The sequence below is a fragment of the Lampris incognitus genome, chromosome 1 (assembly GCF_029633865.1).
Source record: "Lampris incognitus isolate fLamInc1 chromosome 1, fLamInc1.hap2, whole genome shotgun sequence".
NCBI classification, from domain to species: Eukaryota; Metazoa; Chordata; class Actinopteri; order Lampriformes; family Lampridae; genus Lampris; species Lampris incognitus.
In genome coordinates, this window is record NC_079211.1 from 103,200,349 (window position 1) to 103,223,364 (window position 23,016).

Consider the following 23,016-nt stretch of genomic DNA (forward strand, 5'->3'; position numbering starts at 1 on the left):
TGTTTCCGTTTAATGAGCTCTGGCTTGGATGCTACTCACCCGGGCTCGGACAGGACTGGGTGCAAGATGACCTGTGGGGCTCTGCTCGGAGGAGCCTCAGGGGCCACATCTGAAGAGGGGTAAGGGGAGAAGTGGGGTGCGGGGCAAGGTCACACAACATCAAGACGACATACGAGAACCACAGACTCACTAAGATGGAACGACACCGCCCCTCAATAAAGCAGATTAAAACATCTCACATCGTGTCTCCTTTAGTTACTGCCATCTTCATTCCACTCAAAACAATAATGGTTTAATATTGTTTGTTGTGTTTTGCAGTAAGTAATAGCCTTTGGCCACATGGTTGATGTGACTCACAAATGTTATTTGGCTTATGTAATTTGGTTGTAAAAAAAACAAAACAAAGTACACCCTGATGGCTAAAACAATCAGGACCTGAGTTTGCAGTGATCTTACAGTACCTTTCCATCCTGTGTATTTATGCTTTTTTTCCAGAAATATCCAATTCAGTCTCAACAGATTTCAATTACGTCTCATTCTCTGTCACATCACCCTAGGCAGTCTCTGCTGTAATAGCCTCCCTAGTGAGCAAAGACTGTAACGTGTGTGTGTGGATGGGGGTAGAGAGGAAAGGGGTTTTGACAGTTTAAAGCAGACTGAAGTGAGGCGATGAGAATCATCACAGCATCAGTGGCGCTCACCTCCTCTTCCTCATCCTTGGCTGGCTGCAGTGCATTATGGGTAGGGGTAATGACCAGTTATGAGGCACTTACCTGGAAAGATGAACTGTTGTTTGTATTTGAAGTAACTGGAGGCTGGAGGAGGGAGGGAAGAGGCAAAGACTGAGCTGCAGTGGGGTTTGCAGAGGTGCGGTGATTTGAATCTGACTGGAAATTTAGTGTCAAGTGTTGAGTGAGTTCCTTTATGACCTGATGTGACACAATGTCTCAGAAATCATATGTGAAGACACTGATGAATCATCTATATGCACACTGAAAACGAATTGTTTGGACTGAACTTTAGAATATCAAATATGGAATTTAAACCATAAGGAATGACTGTTATTCAGGAGCCCAAGAAATGTTCCTGGTAACATACAGTGTCAGGCGTTATTATTTCAGTAAGCAGAATTAAAGTATAATGTTAGAGGTGCCAAGCGGAACTAACGCCGACAGTTTTTTTGTCACCATATTTTCTAAAAACTACCCGCAATTACATCCTCCAAAATGCTTTCATCAGAATTAGTAATTTTCCAGTGAGTTGAAGCAGGCATGGAATAAACACTAAAAATGTCCGCGAATTTTTACTTTTAATTTATGGAATCATCAAATTTATGTCATTAAGCTGTTCTTTTATACAGAAGTACAGAATTGAAACTATTTATTTATTTATTTTTGAGATACAAAAGGGGATATAATTGTCAATTTTGCAGGTGTAATGGAAGAATAACACTACAAATGGTGTTATGAAATCACTTAGTCCCAGGGGGGTGATAGTTAAAATATAATTTATAATTTTTTGGGGATTAATGATCCTGGTTTTGATTGTGCTTTGTTATGAGTACTGGATCACTTACAGTGTTTAAAAAAATCTCGCTGAGTGATTACTAAAATAACACTAATACAGGCTGACTCTCAGGAGGGACTCAGTAACTGTTTGAATGGCACTGTCCACTATCGTACCTGTCAGGTTGAACTGTTTCTGTTGTCGTGATGACTGCGGGGAAGGGTGCAGAGGTGAGGGTGGTGTGGCACTGCTGGGCAAGGGCGGGGCCGGCGATGAAGGAGTGGAGGAGGTGGTGGAGGACGGGTTGCTGCTGGAGTCCGGCTGGTAGGGAACTGGGATGTGATCCTGAAGAAAAGGAAGGAGATGAGGAAGAAAGTGAAAGAGATTATTCATAAGGGAGGTGGCAAACCTTTAAATTTCTGCATTACATGTTTTGAGCTACGTGTTGGTATTCTCATAGGATGGTGAAACAAAAAAATGAGACAGCACACACACCCTCTTTTTTTTTATTCATTATTATCCAAACCACTTATCCTGCTCTCAGGGTCATGGGGATGCTGCAGCCTATCCCAGTAGTCACTTGGAGGCAGGCGTGGAGACACCCTGGACAGGCCACCAGGCCATCACTCCCTCCCCCCCTCACACACTTTGTTAATCCCCGTGGGGAAATTCCGCTCTGCATTTAACTCATCCTAGCTGTGTAGCTAGGAGCAGTGGACAGCCACTGTATAGCACCCAGGGACCAACTCCAGTTTGTCTTGCCATGCCTCGGTCAGGGGCACAGACAGGAGTATAAAACCTAACATGCATGTCTTTCTGGTGGTGGGGGAAACCGGAGCACCCGGAGAAAACCTGCCGCAGACACGGGGAGAACATGCAAACTCCACACAGAGGACAAACTGGGATGAGCCCCAAGGTTGGACAACCCTGGGGTTCGAACCCAGGATCTTCTTGCTGTGAGGTGACACTGCTAACCACTGGGCCTCTGTGCTGCCCTCACCTCACCTTTGAGGGTGAAAATCTACCCTTGGTCGTTCTCCTGGGATAAACATGTTACGACCAACCTCACAGATTTCTTAACATCATATGAAGGCATCAAAGATGCCAACAACTCGTACTGTACTGCCGAAACACACGGGGTAACCACCAGTTGTGGTATTATAATTCATATAATCAATCAATTTCTCTTGTTTTCCTATAACTTATATAAATTAATCAGATATATATTGTTGACAGTGTCAGTATGTGCTTACTCATTGTGTGCCACATCGAGTTGTATTGTAAATCTTTCACTGCTCCTCTATTCTGTCCAACTGGCACCTATTGCATGTTTAGCCATCCTGGAAGAGGAATCCATCCTCTGATGCTCTTCCTGAGGTTTCTCCATTTTTTTCTTCCTGACAAGGTTTTCCCTGTGGAGTTTTACCTCATCAGAATAGAGGGTCTAAGGATACAGGGTGTAATACAATGTACAGGGTGTAACTGAGATTGTAAAGACCTCGGGGAATAAATTGTGATTAACGGCTATTTCAGTAAGTCTGACTTGACTTGGCTCGGCTTGTGGGTTCCAGCATGATAGACCAATAAAATGAGGTTAGTAGAAAGGTGTTGCGCCGGCACTAGCCAACTAAACTCTTGGTGGACGTGTGAGAAGCTGTGAAAAGATGTTCACCGCCACCTTCAATCTAACCTACACCACCATAACTATCCTCTACATCAACATCCTTTTTTAACCTTTTCTAAATGTGAGTAGGCAGAGAGAGGTTAAAAACAAGTATTTTATAACTATTTGACATTTATTCCCAACAAAGATACTAACTTAATGCATTTCAGGGTCACAGAGAGCTGTGTAGAGACTATCCCTGGCAGGCAGCTACCATGGACAGCTACCACACACCGTTCATACCTATGAAAGGCAATTTAGAATCTCCCATTTACCCAGCATGTTTGTCTTTGGACTGTTGCAGGAAACAAGAGTATCTGGAGGAATCCCGAACACATAGAAGCATACAAACCCCACACAGATGGGCCAGGACTGACACCAGCACCCTTTAGCTGTGAGGCTACCCCGCACTATCCATTAAGCCCCCATGAAACCAATTACTCTTAAGATCCAAAATAAGTAAATACATTTCAAAATAAGCATGTTCCTACAGCCACTTTCACACTTGGGCCTGACAAGTCCCTGGAGCATGCCCCCCCCATCTCTTTCCTGTCTCTGCACACTTCCCTTTTGCAATAAAGGCAAAGGCAGAACACCATCTTTAAAGCTTTATCTCCTTTCTCAGGCAGGCAAGAGCACATGGCAAAATACAGCCCCTGTAGCTGGAAGGGGTTCTGTGTCTTAAGACTCAAAGAACACACTTTCTGGATGGTGGTTCTGTTTAAAGACTGTTCTCTCAAATCCCACCCTGCATCCTAGACCCCTATGTATATAATACTACTACGACGACTACTATTACTACTATTACTACTACTACATTAATAATCTCACTGTCTTATAACCTCATGTTGTACCGTCTATAGCCTGGCACAGCTGTGGGCTTTTGCTGTGGCTAAAACCTCAAAACCAAGTTCTGTGCACTGCAATCATCTTCCTGGAAAAACACTTACCAACAAAACAAGGTTACGCATTCATTACATGTAAAGCTGTCGCCATGGTATCTCAGCTGATGTGGAGGAAATTTTTATTTTTTTCTCGAGTAAACTACGTAAGTCAGGTAAACCAAAAGAAAGAGGAAAAAAATTAATCTGCTGAATCAGACAAAGAGTAAATGGAAAACTGACTGTGCAAACAATTTCCTCAGAGGTTTTCAAGGCAAGGGTGTCTGTTTATGTCACCTTTTTTTCATACCTGACCTTATTTAGTTTTTCCACTGACACATACATACAGTTCATGTGCACTCAAACATTCAACACACACAAACAACATGCATAAGAGACACATATGTATGCATACATAGACACACACACACCAACACATAACAATACTGTACATGTATGCACTTGTATACACACACATAGGACAGTGTGCCTCTCCCGCTCCTATCGACAGAGAAAAGTTCACTGTTTACCCGGGGCCAGAGTCTCCAACATAGAGGACAATCTTAGGGTGCTGGCATCACGGAGGGAAAATCAGGGAACACAGGCATACAGCACCACTACTTTAAGCAACATTGTTATTCGTGTCGGCACCAATAATCAGAGGTGGAAAACCTGGCTCCAGAAAGTAGAAATACTAACCATGTATTTGCTCCACCCATGGACTAAACCAGCTGATTTCACTCATTAGTTCTCCTACCTGGTTGAAGTGTTGTGCTAATTAGAATCAGCTGGTTTAGTGCACGGGTGGAGCATATACATGGTTAGTACTTCTACTTTCTGAAGCGGAGTTTTCCACCTCTTCCAATGATGCTAGCATGAAGCAATCAGAGATCACAAAAGCCAGCTTAGCCAGGACACTTGAGTTTGCCAGAAAGATGTGTCGGCAAATATTAATTGTCTCTGGTCCCTTACCTGTGAGGGATAATGACGAGATGTACAGTAGGCTCACCTCAATGAACCGCTGGCTGGCTCGTTACTGAAATGAGCAGGGATTCAGCTTTGTTAATAACTGGCCTTCTTTCTGGGGCCGCCCTTACCTGCTGAAAGTGGACGGCATTCACCCTACTGGGGACGGCGCCGCTCTTATGTCTAGCAATATAGATAGTGGTTTACGCTTAGTTTGACACTAGGGACTTATCATTCCGCAGGTTGCAGGTGATTAGAGAGCCTGCTAGGTTTACATCTAGTGTGGATGTGGAATCAACTAGTTTAATTAATATGTTTGGTCAGGGAATTTCTCATAGTGTAGAGTATCAGACTGACAGATTGGTCTATAACACTGAGACCGTCTCCCTACCCTGCTGTATTGCTCCCAAGCTCTCCTCTCCTAAATGTGTGAATCACAATAATCTAGTAATCATTCCTACCACTGGTGGTGGTGAAATGTGCAATGAAGCACCTAATAAACTACAGAACCAAACATCTAATGCTACACACCGTAGCTCTTCAAAATTGTCAACTAGTAAAAAAACGTGTCTAATTCAAATTTATATTTCATCTATTGGTAGCTCTGAAGTTCTGCCTACTGCTGATTTCTTAGACAAGATGCTTATATTTGGTGTCATAAATATCAGATCACTGTTCACCAAAGCCTTACTAATAAATGATCTGATTCTTGAACATAGTCTTGATATGATTGGGTTATGTGAAACATGGCTGAAACCAAATGTTTTCCTTCCCTTAAATGAAGCTTCCCCACCTGAATATACTGCCCCACCAGCTTCCCCACCTGCCCATGTAGCTAGGGCAAATAAACAAGGTGGGGGATCGTCTTAATATTTAAGTCTATTTTCAATTTAAATTCTAAACTTGAATCTAATTTCACATCTTTTGAGGCTCTTATTCTAAGTCCATCTCCCTCAGCCATGAATAGACTCTGCTCAGTCCAAACTGTGATACTCTATCGCCCTCCTGGCCATTACTCACTATTTCTTGAAGAATTTGGAGAATTTGTCTTTATGTCTCGTTACTCATTCTGATGAGATTCTAATTCTTGGTGATTTCAGTATTCATCTGGTAAAGGCTGGTGATCCTCTAAGTGAAGCCTTTCTGGCACTAGTTGATACTTTTGGGTTCACTCAGTTTGTTCAAGAGTCAACCCACTGCAGTGGTAACACCCTTGATTTGGTTTTATCTAAAGGGATAGCTGTTTCTGATCTGCCTGTCTTGTCAACCACATCTGCTGTGTCAGATCATTTTCTCACCAAATTTGAAGCATTATTGGCATGTCCAGTTAATGTCGGCACAGATGTAATTGCCACTTGCCACACTGATCCATCCACTGTAGCTACATTTGGCGAGCAGCTGCCTAAAGTCTTGGTTCCTTTCACTGTGGTAACTGACTCGCTTGAAAATTTCACTAGTGACTTCAATGAGGCCCTCTCTAGTCTCCTAAATTCAGTTGCACTTCTCACTACCAGAACTAGGTGAATGAAGAGGCCTACACCCTGGTTTAATGAAGAGACACGTGCTCTTAAGTGGACCTGCAGGAGACTGGAACGTAAATGGCAAAAAATCCAAATTGGAAGTTTTTACCTATAATTGTCATGAGTGTTTAGTGAAATACAAGTGTGCTTTATCTGCTGCAAAAGCAGCATATCTCTCTTACGTAATCAATATTAATAAACATAACCTCAGATTTCTCTTTGACACTGTATCAAAAGGCAGCTGTCTATTAGCTGCTCACCATTCATGGCCCATGAGTTTTTAGATTTTTTTCTGCAATAAGGTTAATGAGATCATAAACAACATTAGTTATTCAATTCCGGCTACTCCTGCAGATTCCATCTTACCAAATTCATATATATACAATGAGTCACTGATAGTCCCTGTTATTACAGCTTCTGAGACTATCTCTCTTGATACTTTGACTAAGTTCGCGTCAGCTTCTAAACCAACTACTTGCCCAACCAGTAAAACTTTTTAAATACATCTGGCCTTTCCTGGGACCTATAATGCTAGACTTTTTTAATGTATCACTTATTACTGGTACTTTTCCCAGCAGTTATAAGACAGCTGTGGTCAAACCTCTACTTAAGAAACCGAATTTCGATCCATGTTCTCTTAATAACTATTGAACAGTCTCTAATCTTCCATTCTTTTCTAAAGTACTAGACAGAGTTGTTTATCAACTACTTTCGACCCATGTTCAAGAAAACTATCCATATGAATCTTTTCAATCCACTTTTAGGTGTGTCATGCCGATCAGAGCGGTGAACGATCTTCTACTTGCTATGGAGTCTGATTCCACCTCTGCACATATATTACTGGACCTCAGCACAGCCTTTGACACCACTGATCACTGAAAACTATTAGACAGAATACTAAATTGTAATTTTGGTGTCCGTCTTAGGTCTCTATTAGCTTAAGTCCTACTTAGTATCTCGAAGAACACATTGTGTCTGCTATAATAATATTACATTGAAATTCTCTGACGTTAAATATAGCATAACTCCGGGGTTGATTCATGGCCCTCTACTTTTCTCTTTATAGTTCACCTCTTGGCCAAATTATATGCCATCATGGAATAAATTTCCATTGCTATGCGGATGATACTCAGCTGTATGTACCTATAAGGGCGATGATATTACTGAAATGACTAGTTTAGAGACCTGCTTGGCTGCTGTGAAAATTTGGATGTCACTAAATTTCCTGCTTTTAAATTAGGATAAAACTGAGATGTGTGTCGTTGGCCCTGCTACACACAGACACAAATTTGATCAAGTAACAATAACAATCGACAGCCAGAAATCTAAGTGTTACATTTGATCTCAGCCTTTCCTTTGATAAGCACATTAAAGAAATCACCAGCACTGCCTTTTTTCACTTCTGTAACATACAGTGCATCCGGAAAGTATTCACACCCCTTCACTTTCCCCACATTTTGTTATGTTACAGCCTTATTCCAAAATGGATTAAATTCTTTTTTTTTCTCATCAATCTACACACAATACCCCATAATGACAGAGTGAAAAAGGTTTTCTAGAAATTTTTGCAAATTTATTAAAAATAAAAAACTGAAATATTGCATGTACATAAGTATTCACACCCTTTGCTATGACACTCAAAATTGAGCTCAGGTTCATCCTGTTTCCACCCATTATCCTTGAGATGTTTCTACATCTTGATTGGAGTCCACCTGTAGTAAATTCAATGGATTGGACATGATTTGGAAAGGCACACACCTGTCTATATAAGGTCCCACTGTTGACAATGCATGTCAGAACAGAAACCAAGCCATGAAGTCAAAGGAATTGTCTGTGGACCTCCAAGACAGGATTGTATCGAGGCACAGATCTGAGGAAGGGTAAAAAAAATTCTACAGCTTTGAAGGTCCCGAAGAGCACAGTGGTCTCCATCATTCGTAAATGGAAGAAGTTTGGATCCACCAGGACTCTTCCTAGAGCTGGCCGCCCAGCCAAACTGAGCAATCGGGGGAGAAGGGCCTTGGTCAGGGAGGTGATCAAGAACCCGATGGTCACTCTGACAGAGCTCCAGCGTTCCTCTGTGGAGATGGGTGAACCTCCCAGAACGACAACCATCTCTGCAGCACTCCACCAATCAGGCCTTTATGGTAGAGTGGCCAGACGGAAGCCTCTGCTCAGTAAAAGGCACATGACAGCCCGCTTGGAGTTTGCCAGAAAGCACCTAAAGGACTCTCAGACCATGAGAAACAAGATTCTCTGGTCTGATGAAACCAAGATTGAACTCTTTGGCCTGAATGCCAAACGTCACGTCTGGAGGAAACCAGGCACCTCTCATCACCTTGCTAATACCATCCCTACAGTGAAGCATGGTGGTGGCAGCATCATGCTGTGGGGATGTTCTTCAGTGGCAGGAACTGGGAGACTAGTCAGGATCGAGGGAAAGATGAATGGAGCAAAGTACAGAGAGATCCTTGATGAAAACCTGCTCCAGAGCGCTCAGGACCTCAGACTGGGGCGAAGGTTTACCTTTCAACACGACAACGACCCTAAGCACACAGCCAAGACAATGAAGGAGTGGCTCCGGGACAAGTCTGTGAATGGCCTTGAGTTGCCCAGCCAGAGCCCAGACTTGAACCCCATTGAACATCTCTGGAAAGACCTGAAAATAGCTGTGCAGCGACACTCCCCATCTAACCTTACAGAGCTCAAGGGTGTCTCAACCAAGTACTGAGTAAAGGGTGTGAATACTTATGTACATGCAATATTTCAGTTTTTTATTTTTAATAAATTTGCAAAAATTTCTACAAAACCTTTTTCACTTTGTCATTATGGGGTATTGTGTGTAGATTGATGAGAAAAAAAGGAATTTAATCCATTTTGGAATAAGGCTGTAACATAACAAAATGTGGGGAAAGTGAAGGGGTGTGAATACTTTCCGGATGCACTGTAGTTAAAGTTCGGTCTTTCCAGTCCATGGCTGATGCAGAGACTCTAATACATGTATTTGTTTCATCCAGATTTGATTACTGTAATATTCTGTTTTCAAGACTGCCGCATGCTAGTACTAAAAGTCTTCAGATGGTTAAAAATGCTACAGCTACAACCCTAACTAAAACTAGAAAATTTGACCATATTACACCAATTCTTGCCTCCCTTCACTGGCTTCCTATCCATGTTATATCAGACTTCAAGGTGCTTCTGCTAACTTATGGGTGTCTAGAAAAGTGCTTTATAGATGTAATCCATGATTATTAAACAGGCTTGCCCCATCATACCTGTCTGATCTCCTTAAACTGTACACTCCATCTCAAGTTCTCTGCTCTCAAAATACAGGGCTCATGCTTGTACCCAAAATTAAAAAGAAGTCAGCTGGTCCCAGGGCCTTTTCCTATTGGGCCCCGTTCTTGTGGAATAACCTGCCCGCTAACGTCAGACAACTAGAGTCTGTTGAGTCCTTTAAATCAAAACTTAAACTCATCTTTTTGCCTTAACCTACAATTACTTGCCCTTAAATTGAGTAGTTCACGACCTGTACTGCATGGCGGGTCGGTTTCTGTCTCAGTACCAAGTACTGTTCTGCCGACAAGATTATAGAGTATAGATTATTAACTATTGAAAACTGTTCTCTTCTCTCACATCTTTTCTCTCTCTCTCTGAATGATGCGTTCTTCTTTCTCTTTTCCTGTGTATGTGAATGGTGTGATGTTAGTTTCCCCTGTGTGCACATGTAGACTGTCCTCCCGGATCTCTATGGTGACGGTGGTCGCCACCTGGACACTGCTATGAAGCCATATAATTAAATGTGTACATGTGTTGTCTTGTCCTCCTGCCAGGTCTACATGGTGATGGTGGTCACGTGGCTCAGGTCCTGGGCTGTTTCCATGACATCTGGACACTCCTTGGCATCCTCCACATCATATTCTTCATATAGCTTATAATTCCACTATAATTCTGTTATCTTCTTTCAATGTTGTTTTTCGTAAATTGTGTTTTATTCTGTACACACAAAATCAACTGCACATCTGTCAGTCTTGGGAGAGAGATCCCTCCTCTGTTGCCCTGAGATTTCTTCCTATTTTTTCTCCCTATTAAAGGAATTTTTTTAGGGAGTTGTTCCTTACCCGATATGGGGGTCTAAGGACAGGAGGTTGTATTGCTTTAAAGCCCACTGAAGAAAACTTGTGATATTGGGCTATAAAAATAAAATTGACTTGAATTGATTTGACTTTTTCAAACCCTGTGGTTTGACCATGCAGTATAGGTGCTGACTGTCATGAGCTCTGAGTTTGTTTTATGAATTGTAAGCATCAAAAAAAACAAACACGTTTCATCAGGCTTCAGCCCAAGGAAGTCAAAATGGGAGGGATATATTCTCCAATATAGAACTGAAACCTCTACTTGTCGGGATAACCAAGTTTATGACGTTGCACAACACCTTTAATGCAAGGGAGGTCTCAGAGGTGAAGCCCTGGTTGGAAGTAGGCTTATTTTGTCTAATATAAATAAAATAAATCAGGTTTAAAAAAAATCATTAAAGCTTCATTAGATTTGTAGGAAACCTAAGTCATTGAGCTAAAGTGCTAGTTTCCCAAAAACCACAGCTAGTAATTTCAAGATGTCCCCATGTGCAAACAGCATTTATGTGGTGGTTACATAAATCCCTCTGTATAGATGAATTCAGTCGGTTGAATTCTGCATATTGTGGCTCTTCTTTCTGTTTCTCTATTATGATGTGGTGTCCCTGAGCAAGACACCTAACCCCTAACTGCTCCCGATGAGCTGGTTGTTACCTTGCATGGTTGATATCACCATCGGCGTATGAGTGTGTGGTGCATGCGTGGGTGAATTTGAGGCATTAATTGTAAAAAGCACTTTGAGTGGCTGTAACAGCTGGAAAATATGATATAAATGCGGCCAATTTACCATCTACCTTATTATCTCATAAATTTGTTGATACGTTTGCACACATGCACGCACGCATGCACACACGCACACATACACACACACACACACACACACACACACACACTCAGCTATTAACTCTTAAGCCAATACATGGTTGAACATTGAAATTTTGCTTGTTGAATTGATTTATTTCATTGTTGTTGTTTTTTGTGTTGGAAAGTCATTTATTGATGCAACTTTACTTTTTGGTTTCCATTTTCTGATACTATGTAAATCATTTTGTGTTTTTTGTTGTCACCCATTCAATTTTTGTTCTCTCATTTATGTATGTTATGTATTTTTTCCATTAAAAAAAAAACTTCAAAATTTTTCTTAGTAATGAGTGTTAACACAGATACTATAAACCAGTCTTTTGTAGGAAATGCTTGGGCGACAACTTTTATTTTTACTTATGTACACGGGTTGTTAAAATTCTCCTTACCTTGTTGATTTTGTTGGTTTTGGGGAGCGTCTGGCTGATATGCAGGTCTGTGTACCTGAGTGGGTTGTTGATGTCACATGGCACTGATTCAGTCCGTACCAGACGAGCTGCAGGGAAGAGAGAAATAAAGACAGAGGGGAACAATAGAGCGTTGCTGGAGACAAAACCCAAAGCAGATGTCTACTTAAGGGCTTCATACACAGTGTAAAACCCTTTATCAGTCCTGGCCCACTAATGTGCGAAATGAATAATTATCGCAAGGAGACACCTTCCAAGAAAAAAAGAAAAAAAAAAGGAAAGGGAAAAAAAGTGTCCTTTGGCAAACTATGTCCTGAAGAAAATGTAATTTTCTTCAACTTAAAGAAGGATGGAAGAAGCCTTAATTAGAGTTCTTTACCTTGAGTAGTTCCTTGGTGATCTTATTTGGAGGGAAACGGGGAAGAGGGGGGGAAGCGCAGGGGAGAAGAAAAGAAATGAATCTCAGTTTGGGTCGCATATGGATGGGGATTCTTTTAACCACCATCTATCTCATTAAGAACACCGCATGACAAAAAGGCGCACCTGCCAAACCTAAGTGGTTTTTCATTAATAAGCCTTCACGTGTCCCTGTGCTTTTTCAGACCAGAACAATCTAAGCAATCACACTCGATAAAGCATTCAACCGCCCTTCAAATTAACATTAACATCCAAACTAATTATAATATTATCTTTGTTCTCTCAAGTTCCCTGTTAATTTCATTTCGAGAAACTATTTTGATATTAACCTTACTGGTTGATGAGAGGCAAAATGAGTAGCAGAATACCGGAGGCTCTGCTTTACCTTTGAGTGAGTCTCGACCTCCTCGCTGGATGATCAGTAAGTGGCAAGGCGGGGCTTCTTTGGTGCATTTGTTGTGGCACTTCAGCCTGGATGCACGAAGAGGAGTAGAAATGTAAAATTGAGGTTAACAGAGCTAAAACTTTAAGCAGTGGTAAAACAAGATGATAAAGGAACAGGACTAAACAACATATAAGGATATTTTTCCGCGACAGGCACATCTGTTTTCTTCTGTCACCATAGAAGAAGACAGATATGTGCATTACAGAAACGTTTTTCAAAACTACAATGTTTTGGTTTTTTTTAGGGGGGGGATCCCCCCCCTTTTCTCCCCAATTGTATCTGGCCAATTACCCCACCCTTCCGAGCCATCCCAGTCGCTGCTCCACCCCTCTGCTGATCTGGGGAGGGCTGCAGACTACCACATGTCCCCTCCGATAAATGTGGAGTCACCAACCGCTTCTTTTCACCTGACAGTGAGGAGTTTCACCAGGGGACGCAGCGCGTGGTAGGATCACACTACTCACCCCAGTTTCCTCTCCCCCATTAACAGGCGCCCTGACCAAACAGAGGAGGCACTAGCGCAGCGACCAGGACACATACCCACATCTGGCTTCCCACCCACAGACACGGCCAATTGTGTCTGTAGGGATGCCCGACCAACCCGGAGGTAACAGGGGGTTTGAACCGGCGATCCCCGTGTTGGTAGGCAACGGAATAGACCGCTACGCTACCAGAACGCCCTACAACATTATTTTTAGGATTTTGCATGCACTTGTGAAAACGGCTAAGAAAAACGGTTAACTCTAAGCTAATGAGTATAAAGTATTTGGAGAAGGTGTATTTCCCCTTCTTTTGAAAGGGATTTCCAGTAGACATCCAGTGACTGAGCTAAACTCGGCTAAACTCACCATTCAAGTAGCTTAGAACTGCATGTGCAGACATAAAGGTAGCCACGAGTTCATCTGACTCTATGTAAGTGGGATACAGAAAAAATCCCCGAAACTGAACTATCCCTTTAAACTAGGCAAAGTGATCTGAAAATTGATTCAAAATCATGCTGACTTTCACTGTTCATTAATTGGCAACTTTTGAGCCATTCAATAGCCATTACAGTTTCACAAAATAATGAGGGTAATGACATACAAAACATTTTAACAAAAATTCATAAGCTACTAATTACAGGTGCAAAACAAGACCAGGCTAAGAAAACCTACTTGCAGTTTTTACATTTGAGTCCAAACAACATTCCCTTTCCACACACGATGCATGTCTGGGACATCCAGTACTTGGTGGAAAACCTGTGACAAAAGATAGCAAGAGAAAAGATCAAATAAGGCATGACTTCTCTTTTTACCTGTCACATTTTGAGAATGATGTGTAAAAGCCTGCCAGTTGACGAGCAAACTGTGAGGAGAACATTGCATCTGACCTTTTGCCAGCAGTCCTCTCATTCTGACAAATGGCTTTTGTTAGAGAGCCACATATTCACCGTGTAACCTTTCCAAAAGAATGACGAATGCCCGAAAAGAGGACAGGTCTGTAGAATTGTTTCACCCCTAATCACTCTTAGCTGCTGAGTTTTTGGTCTCTCTTATCCTCCACATTGTAAGAAAAGGGATAGAGGCCATGGGTTTACATCAACACACTAATGCAACAATAAGTCAAGGAAGATTTGAGCCCCCAGCACTTGCAAAACTCTCACACTCTCTCTCTCTCTCCAACAGGCAAATGAAAGCTGTGCTCAGCAATAAAAACCAATTCCCTACTTTGGGTTTCAGTGTGACTTAGTGGGTTTGAAAGCGTGTTAATATTGGCTATATTTGCTGATGCAATGCCCAGATGCCTGCTGGTTGAACTTGGCTAGCTAATGGCAGGTGACTAATGCGGGTTGACAGAAGCCAGATCTCTTTATTAGGCTCTCTTTTGTGTCATCTGGAAGACGCAGGGGTACAAATCAGTGTAGCCTCTAGCGGCATTTTCAGCTATATATGCTGACAAACTTGAGCAATGATGAGACGTTTGAGGGATTTTTCTGTGTGGAGATAATGTTTTCAGAGTAGAGATAGCCCCGCAGCCATTTATAGCCAGTCAAAGTTGTGCGCTGCATGTTAACTATACATGAATGCAGTGATCCTAAAACAGGCCAACAATGTGAGCGAGAGAGTGAGAGCACAAACAGAAATATGCAAATCAGCATGTCAAGGAGATCATCAGACAGAATAATGGCATCTACATCAAAAACCAGCCTTAATCTTCAAATAATGAGTAAAACGCAACACCACCAATAAGTGACATTTGTGGTTGGTGCTGTGTGATAAGGTATTAGGAGTGCTGCTGTGCTGCCCTTCTCCTTCTGACTCACTTACTTTCAGTTCGCTAACGCCCATGTTCCGGAGGTTGGTGAGATCCCACGGCTAATACTGCATTATTTTATATTTTACATCACTGCCATTTGGAGTCAAATAAGGGTGGGGTTGGGATATTGTGATAAACTACACAAGGGGCCCTGTTTAATTGGCTTGATATTCTGTTACAGATGTATGGGTCAGGGGTGGGCAATCTTATCCAGAAAGGGTCAGTGTGGGTGAAGGTCTTTGTTCCAACCAAGCAATTACACACCTGTGTCTCCTAGTCAAGTCCCCCAGCAAAGACTTTACTGGTTGATTAGTGGGATCAGGTGTGTAACTGCTTGGTTGGAAGAAAAACCTTCACCCACACTGGCTCTTTCTGGATAAGATTGCCCACCCCTGGTAGCTCACACCCTCTCATCCACACATGGCTCACTTTTTTTTTCCTACCTGTGTTTTATTGAGTTTCCCAGGTCTCTTCGGGGAATCTGTGGGGACCATCGAGGCACTGAGAGAGTGTCTGGAGAAGGAGAGGGAAAGAACGAGAGATGGATGTAGAGATGGTGGATAGATAGGATGGGTTAATTGGTGATTGTGGTTGGACGAATGCAATGATGGATGGATGGATAATGACTCTTTTAAAAAAAAATCTCAGGACTGCAGTTATGAGAAAGGTCTCAAGGAAATCATTTAAACAATAATTTTATGCTATACCGGTCAGCCAAAACATTAAAACCACCTGCCTAATATTGCGTAGATCCCCACCACGCCGCCAAAACAGCTCTGACCCGTCGAGGCATGGACTCCAAAAGACCTCTGAAGGTGTCCTCTGGTATCTGGCACCAAGACATTAGCAACAGATTCTTTAAATCCTATAAGTTGCCAGGTGGGGCCTCTATGGAGCTGACACGTTTCTCCAGCAAACCCACAGATGATCGATTGCATTGAGATTGGGAGGCCAAGGCAACACCTTGAACTCTTTGCCATGTTCCTCAAACTATTCCTGAACAATTTTGGCAGTGTGGCAGGGAACAGTGTCCTGCTGAAAGAGACCACTGCCACCAGGGAATACGATTTCCATGAAAGGGTGAACCTGGTCTGCAACGATATTTAGGTAGTTGCAAATTGCACAGTTGCGCTTCTGTCCATCTTGGGAGAGAGATCGCGCCACTGTTGCTATCCCTGAGAGTTCTCCCTGTTAAAGAGTTTTTTTGGTTGTTTTTTTCCGCAGGGAGTTGTTCTTTATCCGATGTGAGGGGAACAGGATGTTGTGTTGCTGTAAAGCCTACTGAGGCAAATTTGTAATTTGTGATAATGGGCTATACCAGGGGTGGCTAACCACATGCCGTGGAAAACCTGCATACACATGGTTATGTGTATGCAGGTTTTCATTCCAGCCAGACTCCAGACCAGGTGATTTCACTGATTAGCAACCATTCAACCAAAGAAGAAGAATGTATCAGTGAAATCACTTGGTGTGGAGTCGGGTTGGAATGAAAACCTGCATACACATGGCTCTCCATGGCACATGGTTACCTGGGCTATACAAATAAAATTGACTAGTTGGCAAGTGTCAAATTGATGTCCACATGAATGGCCAGACCCAGGGTTTCCCGGCAGAACACTGCCCAGAGTATCACACTGCCTCTGCCGACTTGTCTTTGACCCATACTGCAACCTGGTGCCATCTCAGATGATAAGCGCATGACAGATGATAAAGCTATACAAACTCTATTATTAGGGGTCCATGCCCCAGGTGGCTGGGAACCCTATTGTTTCTGCTCAGATTTTTATTTTTATTTATTTATTATTTATTTTTCCGTTGGTAAAAGTGATACTGCAGCCTACACCGTAACAGATTCTACAAAACCCTTTGGAGGGCTGGTAAAGAACTTCGCACTTACCCCAGATGCAAAAAATGACACATGTCAACCAGTTGGTGGCGCTATTTTGAAGGTCAACGCGTTTTGGCGTGTAACTCCCAAACCGTACATAGGACATTCAAAAACTTTACATGCACAGATTCGCTGAGCATAGCTGAATCAAATGGTATTTCTGCCTGTAATTTTATTTCACAAATTTGTGAAAATAGCCAAAACTACTTTTTCGAACTCCTCCTAGGCCGTGCGTTCACACGAAACTTGGCACACATCATCTACAGTCACTCAAGGCAAAAAGTTATCGAAAGAATTTTGATCCGTTGCTCGGTTTTGATTTGACAGATCAATGAACCTTGACTGAAAAACGGTGATTTTCCATGACGGTGCCATAACTTGTCAATGCATTGACATATCAACTTGAAATTTTAGACGTATGTCACGTATTGTCAAAAGATCCTAACCCATGAAGTGAGTTCCATTTATCCAGTAGGGGGCGCTATAAATTGGAGAAGTTTATATCTCATAATTGGCACCATGGATTTGGATGAAATTTGGGGTGCACAATCTAGGATCATACTGGAGTTGATACATGCAATTTGGTCATGATTGAAAAAAGTAGGCGTGGTTTATGACAAAAAAATGTAAATTTCACCTGCGAAACTTTAAAAATGCCCCAAAATTTCCCAAAAATCACCTGTACATCCTACAGAGCTGAGATTTTGTGAGCAGATCCAGTAAGTGATGCCAAAACTTTGCTACACTGCAACATATGGTCAATTCAGAAGTCCGTCACTCTATATTTTTCAAAATATGAAAAATCATAAAACATAAATATTTCTGCACAGATTCATTCAATTGCTACCACAATCGCTACAGATATTCTCGAGAATGAACATATCAAGTGGTTTAAAGGGCGTTCTAATCGGTCAAAAAATGCATCCACAGCAATGTATAATATATGCCTGTACAGTGTACAATATACGTAATATTTTTTATTTTCAAAAATATTTGATCAAACTATTTGCCTACTATTTGACAGGACACGTCACACTACCAGAATGATGTGTGAATTTTATCACCAACGGTTTTTGTGTTATAAGCGTCTAAAGTATAAGGGACAACATGCAGCTCTTTAGCAGCTATTATGCTATTGGTTCAAGGTGGCGTATCTTGTTCACAATAACTCCGATTAACACGAAACTTGGTCCACTAATAAGTCATGACTCCCTGAGGTTCTGTGCATAGTTTAGTGTTAATTGGCCACTAGGTGGCGCTATGCTGCAAAATCATGAAATGCGCTAAAATTGTATTTCCAAACTACTTGTAGCCTGTCAGTGTGATCAAAATTAAGCTTTGCAGCTAACAGCTATGTACTCTTGTGAGCACCATTCAGTAAAGGAAATTTTATAATGCAAATCCTTATCACCCCAAGTCCACTCTACTGCCCTTTGACACTGCTATACAACGCACTACAGGAGTATAACTACACATTTCTTTCAAAATCAGCAAACTCACAGAATTACACATGAAAAACTGTAAAATAACCCTCTGCTTTCACATCTTTGGCTCAGACACTGCCATTAGCTACGTCTATTAAGAATTAATCGCAGTTTACTGATGATGGCTTCACGCATTCGCTGCATAGATTCTACACTCAGAATGCAATATACTCATGCTTCATTATATACTCATACTCCCACTTCAAAAGTTTTAATCAAAATACAAATAAGTTCACTGAACCTCAGAACAAGGTTTACACCTGGCTACATTTCTCAGACTTTATTGAATAACTCACTGCAAGACTGCCAAGGAACACTCTGAAGTTAGTGGAAGACAACCTCTTCGCTCCTGTCAGCCTGAGACTTGCGTCCATGTGAGGGCTTGTTGGTTCGATTTATGTGGTCTCAACGGGCCTTCCATTGGTAAAGGTGGTACTGCAGCCTACACCATAACAGATTCTACAAAACCCTTAGGAGGGCTGGTTGAGAACTTTGCACTTACCTCAGACGAAAAAAAAAGCCACACGTCGACCAGTACGTGGCGCTATTTTGAACGTCAATGCGTTTTGGTGTGTAACTTCCAAATTGTACATTGCACATTTCAAAAACTGTATATATGCAGATTCACTGAGTATATCTGAATCACGTGGTACAGGCCACGCCCATTTCTGCCTGGGGTTTTTTTTGTTGTTGCTAATTTGCGACAATAGCGAAACCTTCTTTTTCAAACTCCTCCTAGGTTGTGCATTTGATTTTCACCAAACTTGGTACACATCATCTACAATCACTCACGAAAAAAAGTTATCGAAAGAATTTTGATCCGTTGCTCCATTTTGATTTCACATATGAATGAATCTTGATTAACGAAGGTGGTTTTAGATGACAGTGCAATAACTCACCAACGCATTGACATATCAACCTGAAATTTTAGACATATGTCACGTATTGCACATAAATACTAATTAATGAAGTGCATTTCATTTGACCTGTAGGGGGCGCTATACATTTGAGGCGTTTATATTTCATAATTGACACCATGGATGTGAATGAAATTGGGGGTGCACAATCTAGGATCATAGCTGAGGTGATTCATAAAATTTGGTCATGATTGAAATGTGGGCGTGGCTTATGACAAGAAATCTAAAGAAAATCTACATTTCACCTGCAAAACTTAAAAAATTCCCCAAAGATCACCTGTGGATCCTACAGAGTTGCACTTTTTTGAGCAGATTCTGTGATTGATGCCAAAACTTTGCTATGCTGCAATATATGATTAATTCAGAAGTCCATCTCTCTATATTTTTCAAAATATGAAAAATCATAAAACATTAATATTTCTGCACATTTTCATTCAATTCATACCAAAATTGCCACAGACATTCTTGAGAGTGAACATATCAAGTGATTCAAAGAGCGTTTTGATCAGTCAAAAAATGTGATTGCAGCAATGTACAGTATATTTCTGTACAGTGTACAATATACGTAATATTTTTTATTTTATTTTCCATAATGTTTGATCAAACTGTACCAAAATAATTGACAGGACACGAGACATTACCACAATGATTTGTGAATTTTTTCAGATTTCTATCACCAACAATTTTTGTGTTACAAGCGTTTAAATTATAAGGGACAACATGCAGCTCATTAGCATCAATGATGCTATTGGTTTAAGGTGACGTATCTTGTTAACAGTAACTTTTATTAACATGAAACATGGTCCATTAATAAGTCATGACTCCCTGAGGCTCTGTGTATTATTTAGTGTTCTTTTAGACAAATATTTTGTTTTTCTTTGAGCCCCAACCCACATGATGTTAATAAACTGTTCCAATTTCATCAATAATCCTTTGTTTACTTCATATATAATCAATAGTTGTACGCTATATTCACAACCATACTCATACACCATCTTGACGGAAAGCTTTACGACCACCGTCGCTCTTTAAGACTGAGACTTGCATCCATCTAATAATCAAACAGTTCAACTAGCATGGCTCCTACAGACAGCCAGATCCGACTTACATGGGGGGCTTGGACCCCGTTAATACCTGCTTGCAGGTCTAGTTATTATTATTATTATTATTATTATTATTATTATATCATCTCCAGGTAAATGACGCAAATGCACCCAGCTGTTCACAAAGAAAACGTGATTCATCAGATCAGGCTACCTTCCTTCACTGCTCCATGGTCCAGTTCTGTAGTCACATGCTCATTGTAGGTGCCTTTGATGGGGGACAGGGGTCATCATGGGCACTCTGACTGGCTTGCAGCTACACAGCCCCATATACAGCAAGCTGTGATGCACTGTGTGTCCTGACACCTGTCTATCATAGCCAGCATTAACTTGTTCAGCAATTTGTGCCACAGTAGACCTTCTATTGGTTCTGACCAGATAGGCTAGCTTTTGCTCCCAATACACATCAATGAGCCTTGGGCGCCCAGGAACCTCTCGCAAATTTAGCGGTTGTCCACTTTTGGTAGGTGCTGACCACTGCATACCAGCAACACCCCACAAGACCTGCCATTTTGGAGATGCTGTGACCCAGTCATCTAGTCATCACAATTTGGCCCTTGTCACTCAGCCAATCAGATCCTTACGCTTGCCCATTTTTCCTGCTTCCGACACATCCACTTCAAGAACTGACTGATCATTTGATGAGATAATCATGTTATTCTCTTACCTACCAAGCAAGTAGTAGTAGTAGTAGTAGTAGTAGTAGTAGTCTCTTACCTGTTAGTGGTTTTAATGTTTTGGCTGATTGGTGTATAGCATGACTTAGGACAATTGATTTTGAGAAAAAGATCTGACACTTTGGCCTTTTGTGCTGTGAGTTTAAATTAACTGTCCATTTTTAATCCATGTAGGTACACCTCTTACTCAGGTCATCCCCATAAATGAGAAGCTCATTTTAATTGGCTTATCTGCATGACAGGCATAGACAGACAGGCTGAATCTCACACTGATAAGACAGACAGACACTTAGAAAGCAGCCCTTTTAGCATGATGAAAAATGAAAACTGAGCACAAAAGTACCATTTGCAAATTTCCAAAGGTCAACAACAAAAGTGCTATAAAAAAAGAAAGAAAAAAAGCTCTAGCTAGTGCATTCTAGAGGAAAGAAAAGCCTAAATGCCAAGGTCGAACATTCTGGCTGACTTGTCTGCTTAGAGGTGTCTGTATGTTGAGACACTGATGGTCAGAATAGTTTGGAAAACTATTGTTCTGCTGGTATTCCACCATGAGGGAGAGCGATGACATTTTGAGGCAGTCTCACTTCAAAACATTCTGGCAACAAAAACCCTTCGCTTGGGCCATTACTGCATGCATTGATACAAGCCGCAGCAGCAGCAGCAATATAAATTATGCACCACTTTTCAATACAAGGTGGGATGAGAGCCAGCCTACACAACGTCGGCTGTGACGGAGGCTGGGTGCGTCAGGTGTGCACTGTGAGAACAGAGCTTTATAATAATTATGGGAAGAACAGAAAGACCCATGCTGGGGAAAAAAAAAATCCACATTAATTCACGGGTCATCCCCCCCATGTATTGGCTCATCAGAAATTCATTTTTATGTAGAGACAAAATTTTGCTTGATTTGCCTCAGTGAGATTAGATTTGTTGTTTTTCATTTCTGTATATGCTGACATGTCATTGATTTGTCCAATTGAAGGCTTGGTTGTGAATCACCTCAACATAAGGGAGTCACTTGCAATAAAAAGTAAAGGGGGATATGTGTAATTTCCACCTAGGGGTTGATTGATATTGTTCAGTGATGTGAACTACAAGGACAAATCAAAACAAATATGACAAGAACATTTGTCAAGAAAGGTTATGGCTACTCAGCAATATTTTCTGACAGAGACGTTTTTTAATGCTTCCAGCAGACACCAGGGGGTCTAATTTATAACTGTTGCGTACGCACAAAACGGAGCCTGAAAGAGGCGTACGCCACTTCCCATGCAAAATTTGTGATATATAAAAACAAATTTGACGGGAGAATGTGCGCACCTGTATGTAAACGCTGATGGCGAGGTGGTGAATTGAAGCCAGATTGTATAATGATGCCTCTCACACATTTAAGTCCGATTTTTTTTTTTGTTTGGCACATGCCATTTTCGGCTTTTGTGCGCATGTACACTTTTAATAAGGATCCTATGCACTGTTTCATAAATGAGACACCAGGTCTCTGGCACCATAGTTCATTGGGTAATGACTGATAGCCAAATCTTGGGGGGACGGGGCATCAGGGGCTTTCAAACAACAACAAAACAGTCAGCCCAGCTCCTATGATATTACCTATAGGTATCTGAGGACTGAATAGGTTGCGACCCTTTTGCTGGGTTTCAATTACTACCACTCAGCAACACCTATTGATATTTACTAGTCATATTATGCTGTACAAAAGATGAATATTTCTACACAGTATCTTTAAGGGGTTAATAAAGCCTTTTTTTCGACACTTATTGAGCTGAAAACATATCAGTGTGAACTGACTGCCCTCACGATACAGTCAACAAAAAAGAGACGTATCACACGGC

General features: G+C 41.4%; 1 protein-coding gene across 1 annotated transcript in view; it reads right to left on the minus strand.

The window, feature by feature from the left end:
• ksr2 (kinase suppressor of ras 2) overlaps positions 1-23,016 on the minus strand; it is a 240,865-nt gene that overhangs the window by 48,336 nt on the left and 169,513 nt on the right. The window contains exons 7-14 of the mRNA XM_056289481.1: positions 15,541-15,610; positions 13,957-14,040; positions 12,743-12,828; positions 12,320-12,340; positions 11,923-12,029; positions 1,683-1,851; positions 774-815; positions 40-109 (exon numbers count right to left, since the gene is read on the minus strand). Of these exons, the coding sequence (XP_056145456.1) occupies positions 40-109; positions 774-815; positions 1,683-1,851; positions 11,923-12,029; positions 12,320-12,340; positions 12,743-12,828; positions 13,957-14,040; positions 15,541-15,610 (649 nt within the window). The remainder of the gene's footprint in view (positions 1-39; positions 110-773; positions 816-1,682; positions 1,852-11,922; positions 12,030-12,319; positions 12,341-12,742; positions 12,829-13,956; positions 14,041-15,540; positions 15,611-23,016) is intronic.